Source organism: Staurois parvus, unplaced genomic scaffold (assembly GCF_062004578.1).
Source record: "Staurois parvus isolate SC_StPar_1 unplaced genomic scaffold, SC_StPar_1.0 ptg000662l, whole genome shotgun sequence".
Taxonomy (NCBI): Eukaryota; Metazoa; Chordata; class Amphibia; order Anura; family Ranidae; genus Staurois; species Staurois parvus.
In genome coordinates this window covers 3,230,464-3,248,412 of record NW_028318458.1, presented here as the reverse complement: position 1 = coordinate 3,248,412, position 17,949 = coordinate 3,230,464, and the positions used below count along the sequence as shown (strand labels likewise).

Genomic DNA, 17,949 nt, shown 5'->3' with positions numbered 1-17,949 from the left:
CATGTCTGTAGGGACCCCTCCACTCCTATACCTCCAGCCCCCCCCAACTCCTCTGCCTCCTGTGACCCCTGAAATCTCATGTCTGTAGGGATCTCTCCACTCTTGTACCTCCAGCCTCCCCCCCCCCCCCCCCATCCTCTGCCTCCTGTGACCCCTGAAATCTCACCCAAAAGACATCTTCCTGTGTACTTCGGGTTTACACAGGTGGTATTCTGACCATGTGCGTTACCACGTCTGCTATTTCATCATGGACAGAAAGAACAAAGAGCAAACGGGAAATTCTGCGCGAAACTGGACAAATCGCTGGATCTCCGCAATGTTGGCAAAACGACAACCTTTGAGCTGGATCTTCATTGTTGGGAAGAGGGTATTTTCAAGGGTTGAGCTCATTGAAGGTCTTCCTGATTTCTTGTCGTCTTCCAGTGATGTTCTTCTGCTCTTAAGTAGTGCGTGCCACTCAAAACACCTGAAACGACTTATTGCAGCATCACCGTACACTTGCTGAATCATGTCAAACATCTATGTGGAAGATTTGCCCAGTTTCACATAGAATTTAACATTTTCTCTTTGTTCTAACTTGCTGTCCATGCTGAAATAACAGACGTGGTAATGCGTGTGGTCAGAATAGCACAGCTCTCGATGTACACAGGGATGATGTCTTTTGGCACACTGACTTATGAAGGTGGGTGCTTCCTGTGACTGTGCAGTCAGCCATGTGCTGCCATCATTTGACGTGTTACAAACCTGGTCTTTAAACTTTTTGATACCACCTCGTATGCTGATTCATGCCGTTTTTTACCTTCTTGTAATATAAGAGGTCATTTAGTTCTGGCGAGATTTCCGCACTCACAAAAGTGGTGGAATGGGAACTTGGCGGTGATATCTTTGCATAAACTACACAAAGGGTTAAGATCATGTAGAATGGTTTACAAGCACAACAGAGACTTTGTTTCAATGTTTTATGAATGATACAGTTTTGTCTCATTATGATTATATGTTTTCATATTTGTTACAAGTGCATTGTATCATTTTGTTTTTTTGTTCATTCAACTCTATGCACACAGCTCAACTCATCACAACAATACAGTGTGAATAGGGCATATAGAAAATAATTGTTTCTATTGGCCCTGTGCTGAATCGGCTTGTTCTATGCAGATCAATGCAGCTCAATGGACACAATGGCCCTAGCTTTTTTGCAGCTATAGCCTTTAGCAGGGGCGGACTGACAACTCATGGGGCCCCCGGGCAATAGGGGATCATGGGGCCCCTGTGTCCTTGCCCAAACTCAAAAAAGCCTATGAAAAAGGTACCAGGGGCATCTCATGGGGCCCCCTACTGACCCCGGGCCCTCGGGCAGTGCCCAAGTTTCCAAATGGTCAGTCCGCCCCTGGCCTTTAGTTGATAAGATTTCAAAATTTCAGTCTACTCCACCTCTATGTAGTGCTTGAAGAATCATTTGAGTAGAATTGTAGATGACAGGTCTGCTTTACTAAACAACTTTAGTGTCACCTATGGGAACGAAGTCTTGGTTATTGATCATCATTTATTGAGATTCCATATGGTGATGATCACATAACATATAGTAGAGGTCCATAAACCAGAACAACACAAAAACGTTTAATTTGATCTAAATCCATAACTCCACCTAAGACAGCAACCTGTTGTAACAGCAAAGTCATTGTCAATGCATTTGTCCACCATGTGTATTCACCTTTAGTAAACAATAGCAGTGGTTGTGGGTGGACTAGTTTCTGTATCACAGCAGTTGAAGTCTACAACTGGAATGCTAAACAAAGGTATCCAAGGGGGTCCACCTGCTTTTAGGTTACACCCAATTCATGGTGCAAGTTCCTAGCAAAACACTTTAGGACCCTTTAGGTTTCCAATCTCCATCTTAAAGCAAACCTCAACCCAAAACGGTTTCTTTTACAAGTTTGGATGTAACAAAGCAATGTTGCATTCCTCATTTATATTTTTCTGTGGGGTGGGGGTTCTCTTTCTATAACCTAGGTCCTGACTTAGGTGGAGTTACACGCTATACAAGATAAAAATATAGATTCAGATCAAATTAAACTTTTTGTGTAGTTCTGGTTTATGGACCTCTACTATATGTTGTCTTATCACCACCATATGGCATATGGCTCAAAAAATGATGATCAATAAACTATATCCAATAACAAAACTGTAATATATTGCAGCTTTCAGTACTTAGATGTGCTGACTTGCCTTAGTTTTCTTTTATTTTTTTCAAGCTAAGAACATTTTCAACAATTAAAGAATATTACCTGTTGCTCTTGCCAGAAAGTCAGTATTACTGGAAGCACTATTCCTCCCACAGACACCAACGATGGGGCACTATTCCTCCCACAGACACCAACGATGGGGCACTATTCCTCCCACAGACACCAACGATGGGGCACTATTCCTCCCACAGACACCAACGATGGGGCACTATTCCTCCCACAGACACCAACGATGGGGCACTATTCCTCCCACAGACACCAACGATGGGGCACTATTCCTCCCACAGACACCAACGATGGGGCACTATTCCTCCCACAGACACCAATGATGGGGCACCATTCCTCCCACTGACACCAAGGATGGGGTACTATTCCTCCCACAGACACCAACGATGGGGCACTATTCCTCCCACAGACACCAATGATGGGGCACCATTCCTCCCACTGACACCAACGATGGGGCACTATTCCTCCCCACTGACACCAACGATGGGGCACTATTCCTCCCACTGAATAAAACAATGGGGCACTATTCCTTCCACTTACAGCAGCGATGGAGCACTATTCCTCCCACTGACACCAACAATGGAGCACTATTCTTCCCATTGACACCACTGGTGGGGCTCTATTCCTCCCACTAACACCAACAATGGGGCACTATTTATTCCACTGACTCCAATGATAGGGCACTATTCCTCCCACTGACACCAACGATGGGGCACTATTCCTCCCACTGATACCAACGATGGGGCACTATTCCTCCCACTGACACGAAAGATAGAGCACTATTCCTCCCATTTACACCGATGATGGAGCACTATTCTTCTTGCTGACACACCGATGGGGCACCAATCCTCCCACTGACACCTGCAATGGGGCACTATTTCTTCCACTGACACCAACGAGGGGGCACTATTCCTCCCACTGACACCAACAATGGGGCACTATTCATCCCACTGATACCAACAATGGCTCCAACAAAAGAGCACTATTACTCCCACTGACAACAACAATGAGGCACTATTCCTCCCACTGACACCAATGATGGGGCAATATTCCTTCCACTGACACCAATAATGTGGCAATATTCCATCTAATAACACTAATGATGGGGCACTATTTTTCTTCCTAATGCCAAAGATGCATTATTTACTCCTACTGACGCCAAGACAATTTCTGCTCCCAACAGCACAGTCTGCCCCCCCCCCCCCTAAAATCTGAAGGACAGTAAACTGGTCCTTTGCTTAGAAAGTTTGGAGACCTCTACTTTAGAATATAGTAGGAACTATTCTAGGCAATGAGTGCCCAGTAATCAGTGGCTACTATTATAGATGACAATAGAACATAAAAAACTTCTCTGAACAATATGAAAGTATGGTTGGCTACCCTAAAATATTGCATGCTGAGTTTAATGCAATGACAAATCCATTGCAGGTAAATCCATTCACTCTACTGAAGTATGAAAACATGTTCACTCACGTTCCCTATATATTCACCCCTGTTCATCCACTTCCCCCTGCTTGAAAAAGGAGTGCACTTCCGCCTTCCACGGCCAGTGCATGCTCCGAAACGCGTCGCAGTGCACCCTGGGATCTGACGTCATCACGGCCACGCCGCCGCTACGTTCCAGCGTGCGTTCCATCCGGCTTTGAGGGAGGACGTGCATGAAGGCTGGCCTCACCGCTGTTCCCCCCTCCAGCCACCACGCTGTTCCAGCCGAGAGCTGACCTCCCCACATCGCAGTAAGATGACGGCTCTTCACCCGGGTTACCACCCCACCAATAACTATTGTTAACCACGGTTTTTATGCTTATGATTACTTCACACATGTGAGTGTTTCTACATTTAGACTTGAATTAAAAGACTTATTGCACTTAGAGGCGCTTCTCTCCTTTTTCTCATCTACAGAAGTTGCTACAGCTTATTTGGAAGCCTTGCCCTCAGTGCCACACGGAATCCTACGCTCTTCATACAGTAGCCACTAATACCACCATCACCCATACTACCATTTCCCAGGACTTTGCAGTGTTTGCGCTGTTACAACCCTTCCTCATTTTTATTGGTCCTGAAGGGCCTTGGCAGAAAGATGAGGGGGCACTTCAGCCATTTGAGGATTTGCACATATCAACACAACCACCAGAATATCACCTGCATGTGTGTGATGAACTTTTGGAGCACAAGTCATTTTAAATTGTGGACATTTTCACACTGTAATATATATGTGCAATTATGACTGGAGTGCAGTGTTGATGGTTTGCAGTGTGTTTCTCATAGTTCGCTTATCTCAGCAATCATATCCCCTTAGGGATACACGCACTCTTTTGCACCTATTTATGATCCCTCAGGTGAGGATCAGGAGGAGATCTTATCCATAGTTCATTTTTAACAGTTCATTACTGGTGGGCTGGCATTTATGTGGGCCATCACCTTACAATTTATATATTTATTCTCTGTGTTTTCATGTTATGACAATATGCATATATAGCTCTGCACTGCTTTCTTATTGTATCGCAAATAACTTCAAGTCTTCCATTTTACATGCTGATCAGTTCTGCTCCTCCACCTGTCATTCTTCTCTTGCATTGGACTGATCTGTTAACTAAATCCCTACAGTGGTTGGCGGACTCATCTTCTCAGTGGTCCTAAACATGATTTTCATAATGGTCAGGCCAGGGGCGGACTGACAACTTATAGGGCCCCCGGGCAATAGGGGATCATGGGGCCCCTGTGTTCTTACCCACACCCAAAAAAGCCTATGAAAAAGGTACCAGGGGCATCTCATGGGGCCCCCTCAGTCTGCCCCTGGGTCAGGCAAATCAGTTCACAGAGTTTATGAACCATCTTTTTTCGGTGCCCTCTGTGTTCTTGCCGCTCATACACATCAAGGCAGGAGAGAGAGGTTGCACAGCACACGATCTGTCGTAGTGCCTGGAAGCACACATGAGAAACTGGTTAAATAATTTTAGCCCGTTTTCATTGTTTCCTAGGTTGTTGATCTACTTTTTCTATTGCCTGAAGTTTCAGTTTATGATGTATTTTCTAACCTGCAGATGGGGCTCCAGCACTGCATTCTTGCTTTGTTCCCCCAACCATCCCATAGCCCAGCCTTTCTCAACCTTTTCAGCACAGAGGAACCCTTGAATGAACCTTTCCGGTCTCAAGGAACCCCTGTTAAAAATTACTATTTCTACAATTCATGATGCATTCGTGTCAGTGGTGTATTTAGGTTTTGTGCTGCCCTAGGCAACACAAAAATCAGTGCCCCCCCCCACCTGCAGAGAGAGCCTGACCTTGACCAACAACACCCCTTCCACTACCACTGACCCCATACACCAGTCACCATCCCCCATTGCGAGAGAGAGAAAGGCACTCACCTTCACAGCTGTGGACATCCCCAAGAACGAGAGATGGGCTGTGCATACACCGTCATGAAACCCATAGCCTCTCTCGGAACCCACCAGGTCCTCATGCTGCGTGTGTCCCTTCTGCCGAGGGGCAGTGCTGCCCCCCTTAAAAATGCTGCCCTAGGCAAATGCCTTGTTTGCCGTGTGGAAAATACACCCCCGATTAGTAGGAAGAATGCTCCTTACAATGGTGGTCATTGGGAAGAATTATCCCCTTATAGATAGCTAAAAAGATCATTGGTGTCAGTGGACACCTATCTGAGAGGCAGGACTGCTCATTGCTCAAGGAACCCCTAGCAACCTCCGGAGGAACCCTAGAATTCCATGGAACCCTGGTTGAGAAACCCTGCCATGGTCACTGATTTTTTTTTGGCTTTACGTCGGTCTTAGTAGTTGAACGTTTAATGACAGCCAAAATGTTTTTTAGGTTTGGATTGCAACGGGAAGAGTTAAACATTCTGTTGTGATTTGTATCTGGCTGTGACCCCATTGGTAAGCAGTAAAGCATTGTCAGAAGTTCTAACCCACTTTTCAGAAAAATGAGCTTTTGTCTGGGTCCCAGTTGGAGAATTTTCTTAGCACAATGGTGGGGATATACGAAAACTGGAGCACTCACAATGGGGTGCAGCTGTGTGGTTATGATTAAGTAGGAGATCGTGTGAAACACGTTAATAGGTCCTGTATTCATGTCCTGGTGTGTCCTATGGATCAATAATACACACTATATTCATCTATCCTCCGGAGTGCGGCTGACCCTTCTTCCTATTGCATCGTGCAGCGGTGCATAGTAACCAATCAGCTTCTAACTTCAGCTTGTTCAATTAGGCTTTCAAGTTTCAGTGCCGGTTTATACTGAAGTGGTGCGGAATTCGCACAGCTTTTTATGTACCTCCCACACGGCATAAAAATCACACCCCGTTCATAAGAACTGCTGCAGGTGTGTCTACGTTAACGACACCCTGTTATTTTATGGAATCTGATTGGATAGGTGTGATTGTGCAATGTGCAGTGTGATTCGGCACTCAGGCTAATGTCATAATTCATTAAATGGAGATTTCACCGAAAAATTATTTTTTATTCACCAGTAACTGCGAAATTTATAAAGCAGAACTTCAGGATAGTCCTGCCTTTGGGTAACATATATCAAAGCAAAACCTTTTTTCAAAATTATGTTTAGCAGGAAGTAGCAATTGAAATAATGATTAAATTGGACCTAAAGGCAGAAGGTTTCTTACTTTAAGGCATTCTATGGCTTAAGGTAAAAAATCTTCTGGGTGCAGCTCCCTCTTCAGCCCCCCCCCATACTTACCTGAGCCCCATCTCTATCTAGAAATGTGCATGAGAGCTGCAGCTCTTCTGAGTCTCTCTCTCCTTAATGGCTCACACAACAGCAGAAGCCATTGGTTCCTGCTACTGTCAATCAAAGTCAGTGAGCCAATAAGGAGAGAGCGCAGAGGGCGGGGTAAATATCCATTCACAGGAGCGCAGCTTGGGAGTAAGCCTGCTTGAGTGCCCCCATAACAAAAGGCTTGCTATTGAGGGTACTTGGCAGGGGGGGTGAAGCCAGGACCACCGACAGGGGACCCAAAAACAAAAGGATCCAGGCTGCTTTGTTATTATAATTTTTATATATATATATATATATTTTTTTTTTTTTTTTAATTTTGTTATTTTTTTTTCTTACAATTTTTAGAATCACTTTAGAGTACAATTTACTGTATATATCCTACTACAGCAAAGCAGACATGCAAAAAAATAAATTACAAGTTAATGACAGCTTTACTTCTGTTTGTAAACAAAGTATCCAGGTATTCCCTTCATCTTTACCAGATCCGTATACTAGATAAGGGTCCCCCAAAAATGTACATATGTTGCAACACATCAAAATGCAAAAAAAAAGATCAAGAAAAAAGTGAGCCCCCCCCAAAGACAAACAAACAAACAAAAAACTAGACACTTATCCAAGCACACAGTCTGACAAGCCAAGAAAGGGCCTTTCTAAACTATACCAGGCCACATGCCTTCCACAAGACAACAAGGACCTCTTCCTCACAATCCTGCCCTGGTGGTTGTGGCAGTCTGCAGGTGCTGCAAGTGTGTGGCCTAATCAGAAGCCCCCCTTTACCAATAAAAGATACCCCCCCCCCTCCAGGTAGATAAGTAATAGCTGACAGCAAGCTAGCACAGTCGTCTCCAAACTGCGGTCCGGGGGAAAAATGCGGTCCTTTGCTTGCTTTTATCTGGCCCTTGGGACACTATTTCATCCATTGATACCAACAATGGGGCATAATTCCCCCCACTGACATCACTGAAGGGGCGCAATTCCTCCCAATGACACCAAGGACAGGGTGCAATTGCTTCCATGACACCAATGATGTAACACAATTTCTCCCAATGACACCAACAATGGGGACCAATGACGAGGTACAATTCCTCCAAGTGACACCAACGATTGGACATTGTTTTTTCCAACTGATGTCAGGACCTTTTCTACTCCCAATAGCCACAGTCTGGCCGCCCTACAGTCTGAAAGGCTCCAGATCACTGAAACTGATCTGACCAGAAGTGGATACCTGTCAGAATCAGGTGCCTGTTCCCCCCCCCCCCCCCACCAACAATGCCAAATGTGGCAGTAATGGGGGAAAGGATGCAGACAAGCAGAACTTCCCCTTTTGGGTGAAGTTCTGCTTTAAAGAATATGTTACCCCATTTCATATTCCTGATACATGCCTGCTGTACCATATATTTGGATGAAAAAGTATTCTGTTCTCTTTGTATTGCTTCCTTTCTGTGAAATCCCTGGTGTTCTTGCCAGTTACTCTGCTTTCCTATTAAAAACTGACCACACTACGTAGAAGAATACACCGTGGTCAGTTCTCTAGCTGTGCTGGGAACTCAGTCTACTCTACTCTACTCTACTCTACTCATTGTAGAGCTATTCACCCTGAGGTCATCACAGAGGACAAGGGGGCACTCTTTACCCCTGGAGGAAAAGCAATGTAATCTCCAAACACGGAAAGGTTTCTTCATGGTGAGAGCTGTGAAAATGTGGAATAGACTTCCTCAAGAGTTGGATCTGGCCAGCTCAGTGGATTGCTTTAAAAAAGTCCTGGATTCTTTCTTAGATACACAGAATATAACTGGATACTAACATTTATAGGTAAAGTTGATCCAGGGAATATCCGATTGCCTTTCGGGGGATCAGGAAGCAAATTGGATTATGCTTTGCTGGGCTTTCTTTGCCTTCTTCTGGATCAACTGTGGGTATAGGATTATAAATTTTTTTTTATTTTAAATGGTTGAAATGGATGGACTTTTGTCTTTTTTCAGCCAGACTAACTATGTAGCTATGTACTCTCTTTCAATGACCATACTTGTCCTGACACCCCCCCCCCCATCCTCAGCCATTTATGGGGAAGACCAGTGTACTGCTGTTTTTCTTATGGGGAAGACCAGTGTCCTGCTGTTTTCCTTTCTCCAGCTCTTATGGACTAAGAACAGAGTGTTTGTGATCATTTATTAAAAAGGTGTATATATAATGTTTTTCATAACTATACACAAATGTTTTGCCTTTCATTCTTATTTTAAACTGAATAGGTTGTTTTACAAGGTGAGGGTCTACAGTAATGATGAGCTGCATATTCAAGTCAAACATAAGTTCGACTCGAACATGGGCCATTCGTGAGTTTGTTGAACACACAAATGGTATTGGCGTTTGGCGGGCTGTTCACCAGCCGTACTCCACAATGCACTGCGCCCTGACATTGCATTGTGATTGGCCAAAGCACTGCACCTGACCACAGGATGACGTCACAAGGGGTGGGGTGATCCCGCCCCCTTGTTACATCATCATTCTCATTAAGAATTGTCATGGCGGCGCCGCTGTCAGATGGGGGGAACCAGCGTCGAGGGTGGAGCAGTTTTTTTTTTCATTTTTCAGGTCGGCAGTGGTGACAGGCATCGTGGTTGATGTTGGATCTACTTCAGGGGACATTTTTTAAATTTTTATTTTTAATAAAGGACTTGCCAAAGACTGTCTCCTGTCTTTTTTTACACTACAAATTTTTTTTTGTGAATGGGTAGTGGTACTATGTACCACATACTCATTCACATAGGGGGGGATGGGATCTGAGGGCCCCCTTGTTAAAGGGGGCTTCCAGATTCCAATAAGCCCCCCGCCCACAGACCCCCACAACCACCAGCCAGAGTTGTGAGGAAAAGGTCCTTGTTCCCATCAACATGGGGACAAGGTGCTTTGAGGGGGAGTCCCCCTTGCCCCTCACCCCCCCCCTCTTTCCTGAGCTGCATGCTCGGATAAGGGGCTGGTATGGGTTTTTGGGGGACCTCCACGCCATTTTTTTTAAATGTTGATGTGGGGGGTTCCCCTAAAAATCCATACCACACCCTTATCCAAGCATGCCGTTTTTTCTTCTTTTTCTTTAATTGTCAGGACAATGCCGGCAATTCTTTTGACATTCAGCTGTCAGCAGGGAACCCCACTGACAGCTGAAAATGAATGAATGTTTCATTACTAAAACACCGCATGAGCTAATATTATAACTCATGCAGTATTTTAGTAACTGACCGGTATCTTACCGCATACTCAGATCCAGTAAGATAACGCTCATTGAATTGTCCCTGTTCGCGGTCGAACTTTCGGTAGGTTCAAATGTTCGACCGCAAACCAAACAGGAGAGTATTCAGCCCATCACTAGTTTCCAGGCACTTTAAATGCAGCCATGGGTAGATCATTACAAAGTCCAGTCTCTGCCCCCTAAAAGATGTCAGAAATGGAGAACACATTGTGAATGTGCAGCACCAATGGGACTGAAGAATAGGGCTGGTTATACCAGACAGAAGTGTTTTTGAGTATTACGGGATATGTTTGAGTTCTGGTCATAATATTAAAAATCATTTTGAGAATAAAGTTCCGCTTTAATGAAATATTGAAGGTAACACTATGATGAAAAATGAAGAGCACAGAAGTAAATGGCTGCCTGTGCTGTGTGGAAATAACATTTAGACAATATGCAGACTTCCTTGGCTGCCTCTGTGCAGGATAGTTTAGGAGGAAGGCTACTCTATATACACACACAGTGCTTTAACATCAATTCATCTCAGCTTTATTCTGTTTTAATTCCCATTATCACAATATTTAGGAGGTCCACCTGCTCATAATGTGTGATGTCTATTTTAGTGCCAAATTTTTCTTTTAGGTTTACTCTTCAGTGCCAGCTCGCTGATTCTGCATACTGACCAACATGAATAGATCAGATGCTAGAACAGTGATGGGAAACCTGTTGGATTTTCACTTAAAGTGGTTCTAAAGGCTCCAGGTTTTTTACCTTCATGCATTCTATGCATGAAGGAGATAAACCTGTGTGCAGCAGCAGCCCCCCCCCCCCCAACATTTACCTTGGCCCCAGCGAAGAGCCTTGGTTCTCCAGGGGACTCTTACTCCTGATTGGCTGCTCAGTACAAAACCACTGCATAGAGCAGGCAATTATAACATGTTTGTTATTTTCAAAACAAAATACTGGAACCTTTAGTATCACTTTAAAGTGGAACTAAACTGTATATGAACACCAAAGGCTGATAATGCTATTTAACCACTTTCCCGCCTCCCTATAGCAGTAATACTGCTACAGGGCGGCAGGGCTGTGCAAAATCACATACAGTTGCAAGAAAAAGTATGTGAACCCCTTGGGATTACGTGGAGTTTTGCATGAATTGGGCATAAAATGTGCTCTGAACGTCATCTAAGTCACAACAATAGAAGAACACAGTCTGCTGAACATAATACTACACAAACATTAGATGTTGCCATGGTTTAATTGCACATAACATGTAAACATTCACAGTGCAGGGAGGAAAAAGTATGTGAACCTTTGGACTTAATAACTGGTTGACCCTCCTTTGGCAGCAATAACCTCAACCAAACGTTTCCTGTAGTTGCAGATCAGACCTGCACAACGATCTGGAGTAATTTTGGACCACTCCTCTTCACAAAACTGTTTCAGTGTAGAGATATTCTTGGGATGTCTGGTGTGAATTGCTCTCTTAAGGTCATGCCACAGCATTTCAATCGGGTTGAGGTCAGGACTCTGACTGGGCCACTCCAGAAGGTGTATTCTGTGCTGTTGCAGCCATTGTTTTGTTGAATTACTTGTATGCTTTGGGTCATTGTCCTGTTGCATCACCCATCCTCTGCGGAGCTTCAGTTGGCGGACAGATGGTCGTACGTTTTCCTGCAAAATGTCTTGATAAACTCTGGAATTCATTTTCCCATCAATGACAACAATCCGTCCAGGCCCTGGGGCAGCAAAGCAGCCCCAAACCATGATGCTCCCTCCGCCATGTTTTACAGTGGGGATGAGGTTTTGATGTTGGTGTGCTGTGCCTTTTTTTCTCCACACATAGTGTTGTGTGTTCTTCCCAAACAACTCAATCTTGGTTTCATCTGTCCACAGTATATTTTGCCAGTAGTGCTGTGGAACATCCAGGTGCTCTTTTGCAAACTTCAAACATGCTGCAATATTCTTTTTGGACAGCAATGGCTTCCTCCGTGGTGTCCTCTCATGTACTCCATTCTTGTTTAATGTTTTCCTTATTGTAGATGTGTCAACACAAATGTTAGCATGTGCCAGAGATTTCTGTAGGTCTTTAGCTGACACTCTGGGATTCTTCTTTATCTCATGCAGCATTCTGCGCTGTGCTCTTGCAGTCATTTTTACAGGACGACCACACCTAGGGAGAGTAGCAACAGTGCTAAACTTGCTCCATTTGTAGACAGTCTGTCTTACCGTGGACACATGAACATCAAGGCTTTTGGAGATACTTTTGTAACCCTTTCCAGCTTCATGCAAGTCAAAAATTCTTGATCGTAGGTCTTCTGAGAGCTCTTTTCTGCGAGGCATGGTTCACATCAGACAGTGCTTCTTGAAACCAGTAAACCCAAAACAGGTGTGTGTTTTTTAAGGGCAGGACAGCTGTCAGCAACACATCCAATATCATCACACTGATTGGAGTCAAGGTTGGCTCACTCCTGGCTCCAATTAGCTCTGGGAGAAGTCATTAAGCTAGGGCCTCACATACTTTTTCCTCCCTGCACTGTGAATGTTTACATGTTATGTGCAATTAAACCATGGCAACATCTAATGTTTGTGTAGTATTATGTTCAGCAGACTGTGTTCTTCTATTGTGACTTAGATGACGTTCAGAGCACATTTTATGCCCAAGAGCTCTGTACTATAAAGCCCTGTGCGACATTCGACAGTTTGACAATGTGATGGAATGCCCATGGTGTAGCAATATGGTAGTGAGTCACACAGTTATTCGCACTTGAGCGTGTTCTGACATGTTCTAACCAGCATTCACCTGGGTCACAGACCAGTCTTTATGGAGTAGTCGAAGAAAGAACACGTGTGTGCATTTCGCCGTTGGTGGAAAATGAGTGGCAGGAATCTGGAGCAGCAGATTAACATCAAATTTTGGGTGAAAATTGGCAAAAGTGCGAGTGCAATTTGAGCTCTATTACAACAGGCTTATGGTGAACGTTCCATGAAGAAATCATGAGGTTGACTTACTAAAGGCAAATAGTCTGTGCACTGAAGGTGCAGTTGCTCTAGTGGGGAAGCTCGAAAATGAGGGGACGTTCTGCTGATTTCTATCATCCAATAATGTGCAAGCAAAAATGCTTTTTCTTTATTTTCCTTGTATGTGATTGGGTATTCTTTGCAAAGTGAAGCTTTACCTCATTTATTAAGCTCTGGAGCAACTTCATTTGCAGAGCACAGTATATTTGCCTTTAGTAAATCAGCCCCCAAGTGTTTTTCAATGGCATGGGTGGTTAAAGGAGGGACTAGAAGATGTTCATGATGACACCTGAAGGGGACAGCCAAAAACGCAAAGCATGGATGCAAATGTGGACAGAGTGTAGATCCTCCTACAATCAGACCGAAGATGCAAATGATGGTAGAAAAATTGAACGTGAACAGGGAAACAGTGTGGCAAATTGTAACGGAGGATTTGGGAATGAGAGATTTCTGCAAAGATCTTGCCTCAAATTATGACAGATTTATTTATTTTATTTATAACAGGTACTTATATAGCGTTGTCAATTTACGCAGGGCTTTACATATATATTGTACATTCACATCAGTCCCTAACCCTCAAGGGGTGTACAATCTAAAGTCCCTAACTCACATTCATACATACACATACTAGGGCCAATTTAGACAGGAGCCAATTCACCTATCAGCATGTCTTTGGAGTGTGGGAGGAAACCGGAATACCCAGAGGAAACCCACGCAGGCACAGGGAGAACATGCAAACTCCAGGCGGCACATGATCGGAAGAAACGTCATCTTCAAATTTCATCTGATTTTTTGAAGAATGCAGAGGTCTGGGACTTAAATTGTCACACCTCGTATACTTTTGAGCGGTACACATTGGGGTAGATTTACAAAAACTGGTGTACTCAGAATCTAGTGCATTTCTGCATGGTAACCAATCAGCTTCTAACTTCAGCTTGTTCAATTAAGCTTTGGCAATAAATCCTGGAAGCTGATTGGTTTCTATGCAGAAGTGAGCCTGATTTTGCACTCTCCAGCTTTCGTAAATAAACACCATTTTATATATATATATAAAAGCTGATCAATGTGAGCACCCCTGTCAGTGGTAAATGGTTTCTCTCATACCTTTAACTGTCACTTTTGAAGGATAGTTTGGTCTGTTAAAAGATTGGGCAATCCTTTCACGTGGGCGATCCGATCAGGTCCGCCTGTCAGTTTTTTGGGCATACCTGATTGGAACGTGCAGTCCATGCATTCCAGGTCTGATCCAGTCTACTAAAAAAAACAGAAGGGGATCTGTCCTCTTCCATTTAGACAGAGCAGATCGGCGGGCAGTCATGTTTAAATGGCAGGTTTCCCAACCATCAGATGTGCTCCGTCTAATTGGAAGAGGACGGAACCCTGTCTGTTTTTTTTTAGCGGGTGTAAATGCAGCAGAGCCCATTTACACCTGGACATCCATAGAGCAGAGCATGCTCTGTCCGTGTCCACTCTGCAGAAACGGAGCAGACACAGATGTGTCATTTGCCCGCTCTGCTCCAATCAGCAGGGAATCCTCTGCTGATCAGAACAGAATCCGCCCCGTGTAAAAGGGGCCTTACTGGCCGGATCACCAGGTAAAAACAAAGGACAGAAAAACAAAAAAAGAAAATGAACGCAGCCATCCAGGGGCGGACTGACAACTCATGGGTCCCCCGGGCAATAGGGGATCATGGGGCCCCTGTGTCCTTGCCCAAACTCAAAAAAGCCTATGAAAAAGGTACCAGGGGCATCTCATCGGGCCCCCTACTGACCCCGGGCCCTCGGGCAGTGCCCGAGTTTCCATATGGTCAGTCCGCCCCTGCAGCCATCACATCTAAGGATTGGTAAGCTGCGATATATTACATTTTTGATTTTGGGCTTATAAACACTTTGCACAATTCCACTCGTTTCAAAACTGACATCAGGACTGTACTTGATGTATATTAGTTGATGAATATTCTCGTAAAACTCCATTGTTTGTTATTTTGGTGTGCTTGGCGTATGTTAAGACGCACAAATGTTGGGCCTTACACACATCTGTAAGATTTTATTTTATAAAGCTAACCAAAATCACTGATTTATCTTTTACAAAAGCTTCCCTTTAAATCCTCCCATGCTTTGTGTTTGTGGTGTCCACATGTGTGCCAGAACAGGCGTTTCATGTTACTGGATATAGAAATCCCCCGTCCCACCACAAGGGCTGATATAAAGGCAAAGAAGGGTGTGCACTCCAATAATAGATTTCCTTGTTGTGTAGACCCTCCTCTTTAATCCCCATCACACCACACTACAATCATACCCTGCACTCGCACAGAGTGGGCGCTAGATCTGTGACCTGAGCCATCGCTGGTGACAATGACATGCTCACAGCTTGATCTGCAGCACTAACCATCTACAGGAAATGCAGGGAGGGACCAGCAAAGAGAGAGAGCCACACTGTGTGTGTGTGTGACACACCATGTCATCCTGTGTGTGGCTGGAGAGCGACAACGGTGACAACACAGTGACACCCTGACAGTGCGTGTCACATATTGTGTGTCAAATAATGCCACACACCCCAACTGAGGAGCAGGATGAACAGGTACAGGTGTCTGGCCAAGTCACACACAGTTTTATTATGCCTCTTTAGCTTAGTGTTACTCTTTTCTGTCATCTGTGATTGTTACTGAGATATGCTTTCTTTTTTAGTGTTATGTTTGTGGTGTTGTTATATCTTTTATTATAGTCACATTTAAGATTTGACACAACTGGGATCTTTAGTTACCTTAAAAAGTTTGGCACTCTTTTGTTATGTTTATTTTTTTCTTTATTAACACTTTCTGTTTTCTGCATAGATGGTGTTTATTTCTTTTTATGTTTATAGTAAGCAAAGTTAGAGTTACAGTCCAACAAGATGGGTTTTATTTTTTATGTTTTTTTTTCTCTTTTAAGTATATTCATGTGCCTGGGTGAGTTCTAACGGCAATCCAAATCTATCATTTGCTGATCTGACTTTAGATAAATGAACGAAGATCAGTTGCTCTGGGCACTCCTCTCAGCGCATTGCTCTTTATTGTACTTTATTGATTGAGCCGTATCTATTTTCATGTCTAGTTTTTATATTCGCATACTGTGATTTGTGATGACAGGTTGCTGACAACTGCAGTCTTGTATTGTCCTGCATGAGTATAATCAATACCCTTTAATCACTTTACATTCATTGTTTATCAGTTTAGAGTATCAATGCACTGTGGTGCTTAGCATGATTGTACTTTCATGAAAGCTCTTAATATTCAATAGAAACAATAGAAATCAGTAAAAAAAAGTTTACTAACAAACGTATCCTGTCCAAATTATAAAGCATTTGATTCTGTAGTCATTGTTTGGTCCACTTCTTATAAAGCCCCCCACCACCACCATGTCTGTTTATCCCTCAATGGCTACGTATCACAAAGAAGCACAGCGTCACTTTATATAAATATAGGTTCACTGGTAATATCAATGATTGATCTATATGGGGCAAGACCATAAATTTCTGTTTGGTTACATTGGTCCTGGTAAACAGGGAAATTATATATATACAGGGGCGGACTGACCATTTGGAAACTCGGGCACTGCCCGAGGGCCCGGGGTCAGTAGGGGGGCCCATGAGATGCCCCTGGTACCTTTTTCATAGGCTTTTTTGAGTTTGGGAAAGGAAACAGGGGCCCCATGATCCCCTATTGCCTGGGGGCCCCATGAGTTGTCAGTCCACCCCTGTATATATATATATATATATATATATATATATATATATATATACACACACATATATATTCATATACTGTATATATATATATATATATATATATTTTTTTTTTTTTTTCAATTTGCAGCCTGCTACCAAGGCCAATACGTACAAGTTTATTCAAATTGAAACGTAAATGGAAAAAAAAATATTTTTTTAGAGATTGCAATTCTGGGACTGTTACCTATACCCTGAGTGCTAGCTGCTATACTTTTATTCATATTGATACATATAATTTTAGTATTGTATATTACATTTAGCGCTCGCTCTACTATCTTTTTGGGAAAAAAAATTAAAAAACGTGTGTATATGTGTATACATACAGTATATACATGTATATACTGTATATAAATATATATATTTATATATATATATATATATATATATATATATTGGGGAGCCGGGGGGGGGGGTATGAGGTTTGACTTGGTACCCACGACAGGTCCCAGAAGACTGCGGGACCATTCACAAGATGCAGCGCTACTTGTGCAGCGCAGTGGGCACTCAGCTTTGAAGCCGCAAATCGTCACAGCCGGGTGCCCACACTTATGATGCCGGTGCCGGGGACCGAGGAAAGCCGATGAACCCAGCTGCAGTAAGTATACCGCTGGATTGAAGGACAGGTAAGTGGCTATTTTTTAAAAGTCAGCAGCTACAGTTTTTGTAGCTGCTGACTTTTAGTTTTTTTAGATTTTGACTTGAGCTCCGCTTTAATAAATATGTAAACTCAACATTTCATGTTCCTGATATGTGCTTGCTGTGCCATGTATTTATATGAAAAAAAAATTCTGTTCTCTTTGTATTGCTTCCTTTGTGTGAAATCCCTGGTGATCCTGCCAGTCCCTCTGCTTTCCTATCAAAAATTGACCATACTAGGCCAGAGTGCACAGTGTGGTCAGTTCCCTAGCTATGCTGGGAACTCACCGTGCTCTCTTCTAATG

At 43.5% G+C, this 17,949-nt stretch overlaps 1 protein-coding gene across 1 annotated transcript in view; it reads left to right on the top strand.

Annotated features, from left to right (window-relative positions):
• Nucleotides 1-15,513: 15,513 nt before the first annotated feature.
• LOC149448718 (serine/threonine-protein kinase N1-like) overlaps nucleotides 15,514-17,949 on the top strand; it is a 128,194-nt gene continuing 125,758 nt past the window's right edge. The window contains exon 1 of the mRNA XM_089651777.1: nucleotides 15,514-15,823. Coding sequence (XP_089507903.1) covers nucleotides 15,788-15,823 — 36 coding nt within the window. The 5' untranslated portion in view covers nucleotides 15,514-15,787. The remainder of the gene's footprint in view (nucleotides 15,824-17,949) is intronic.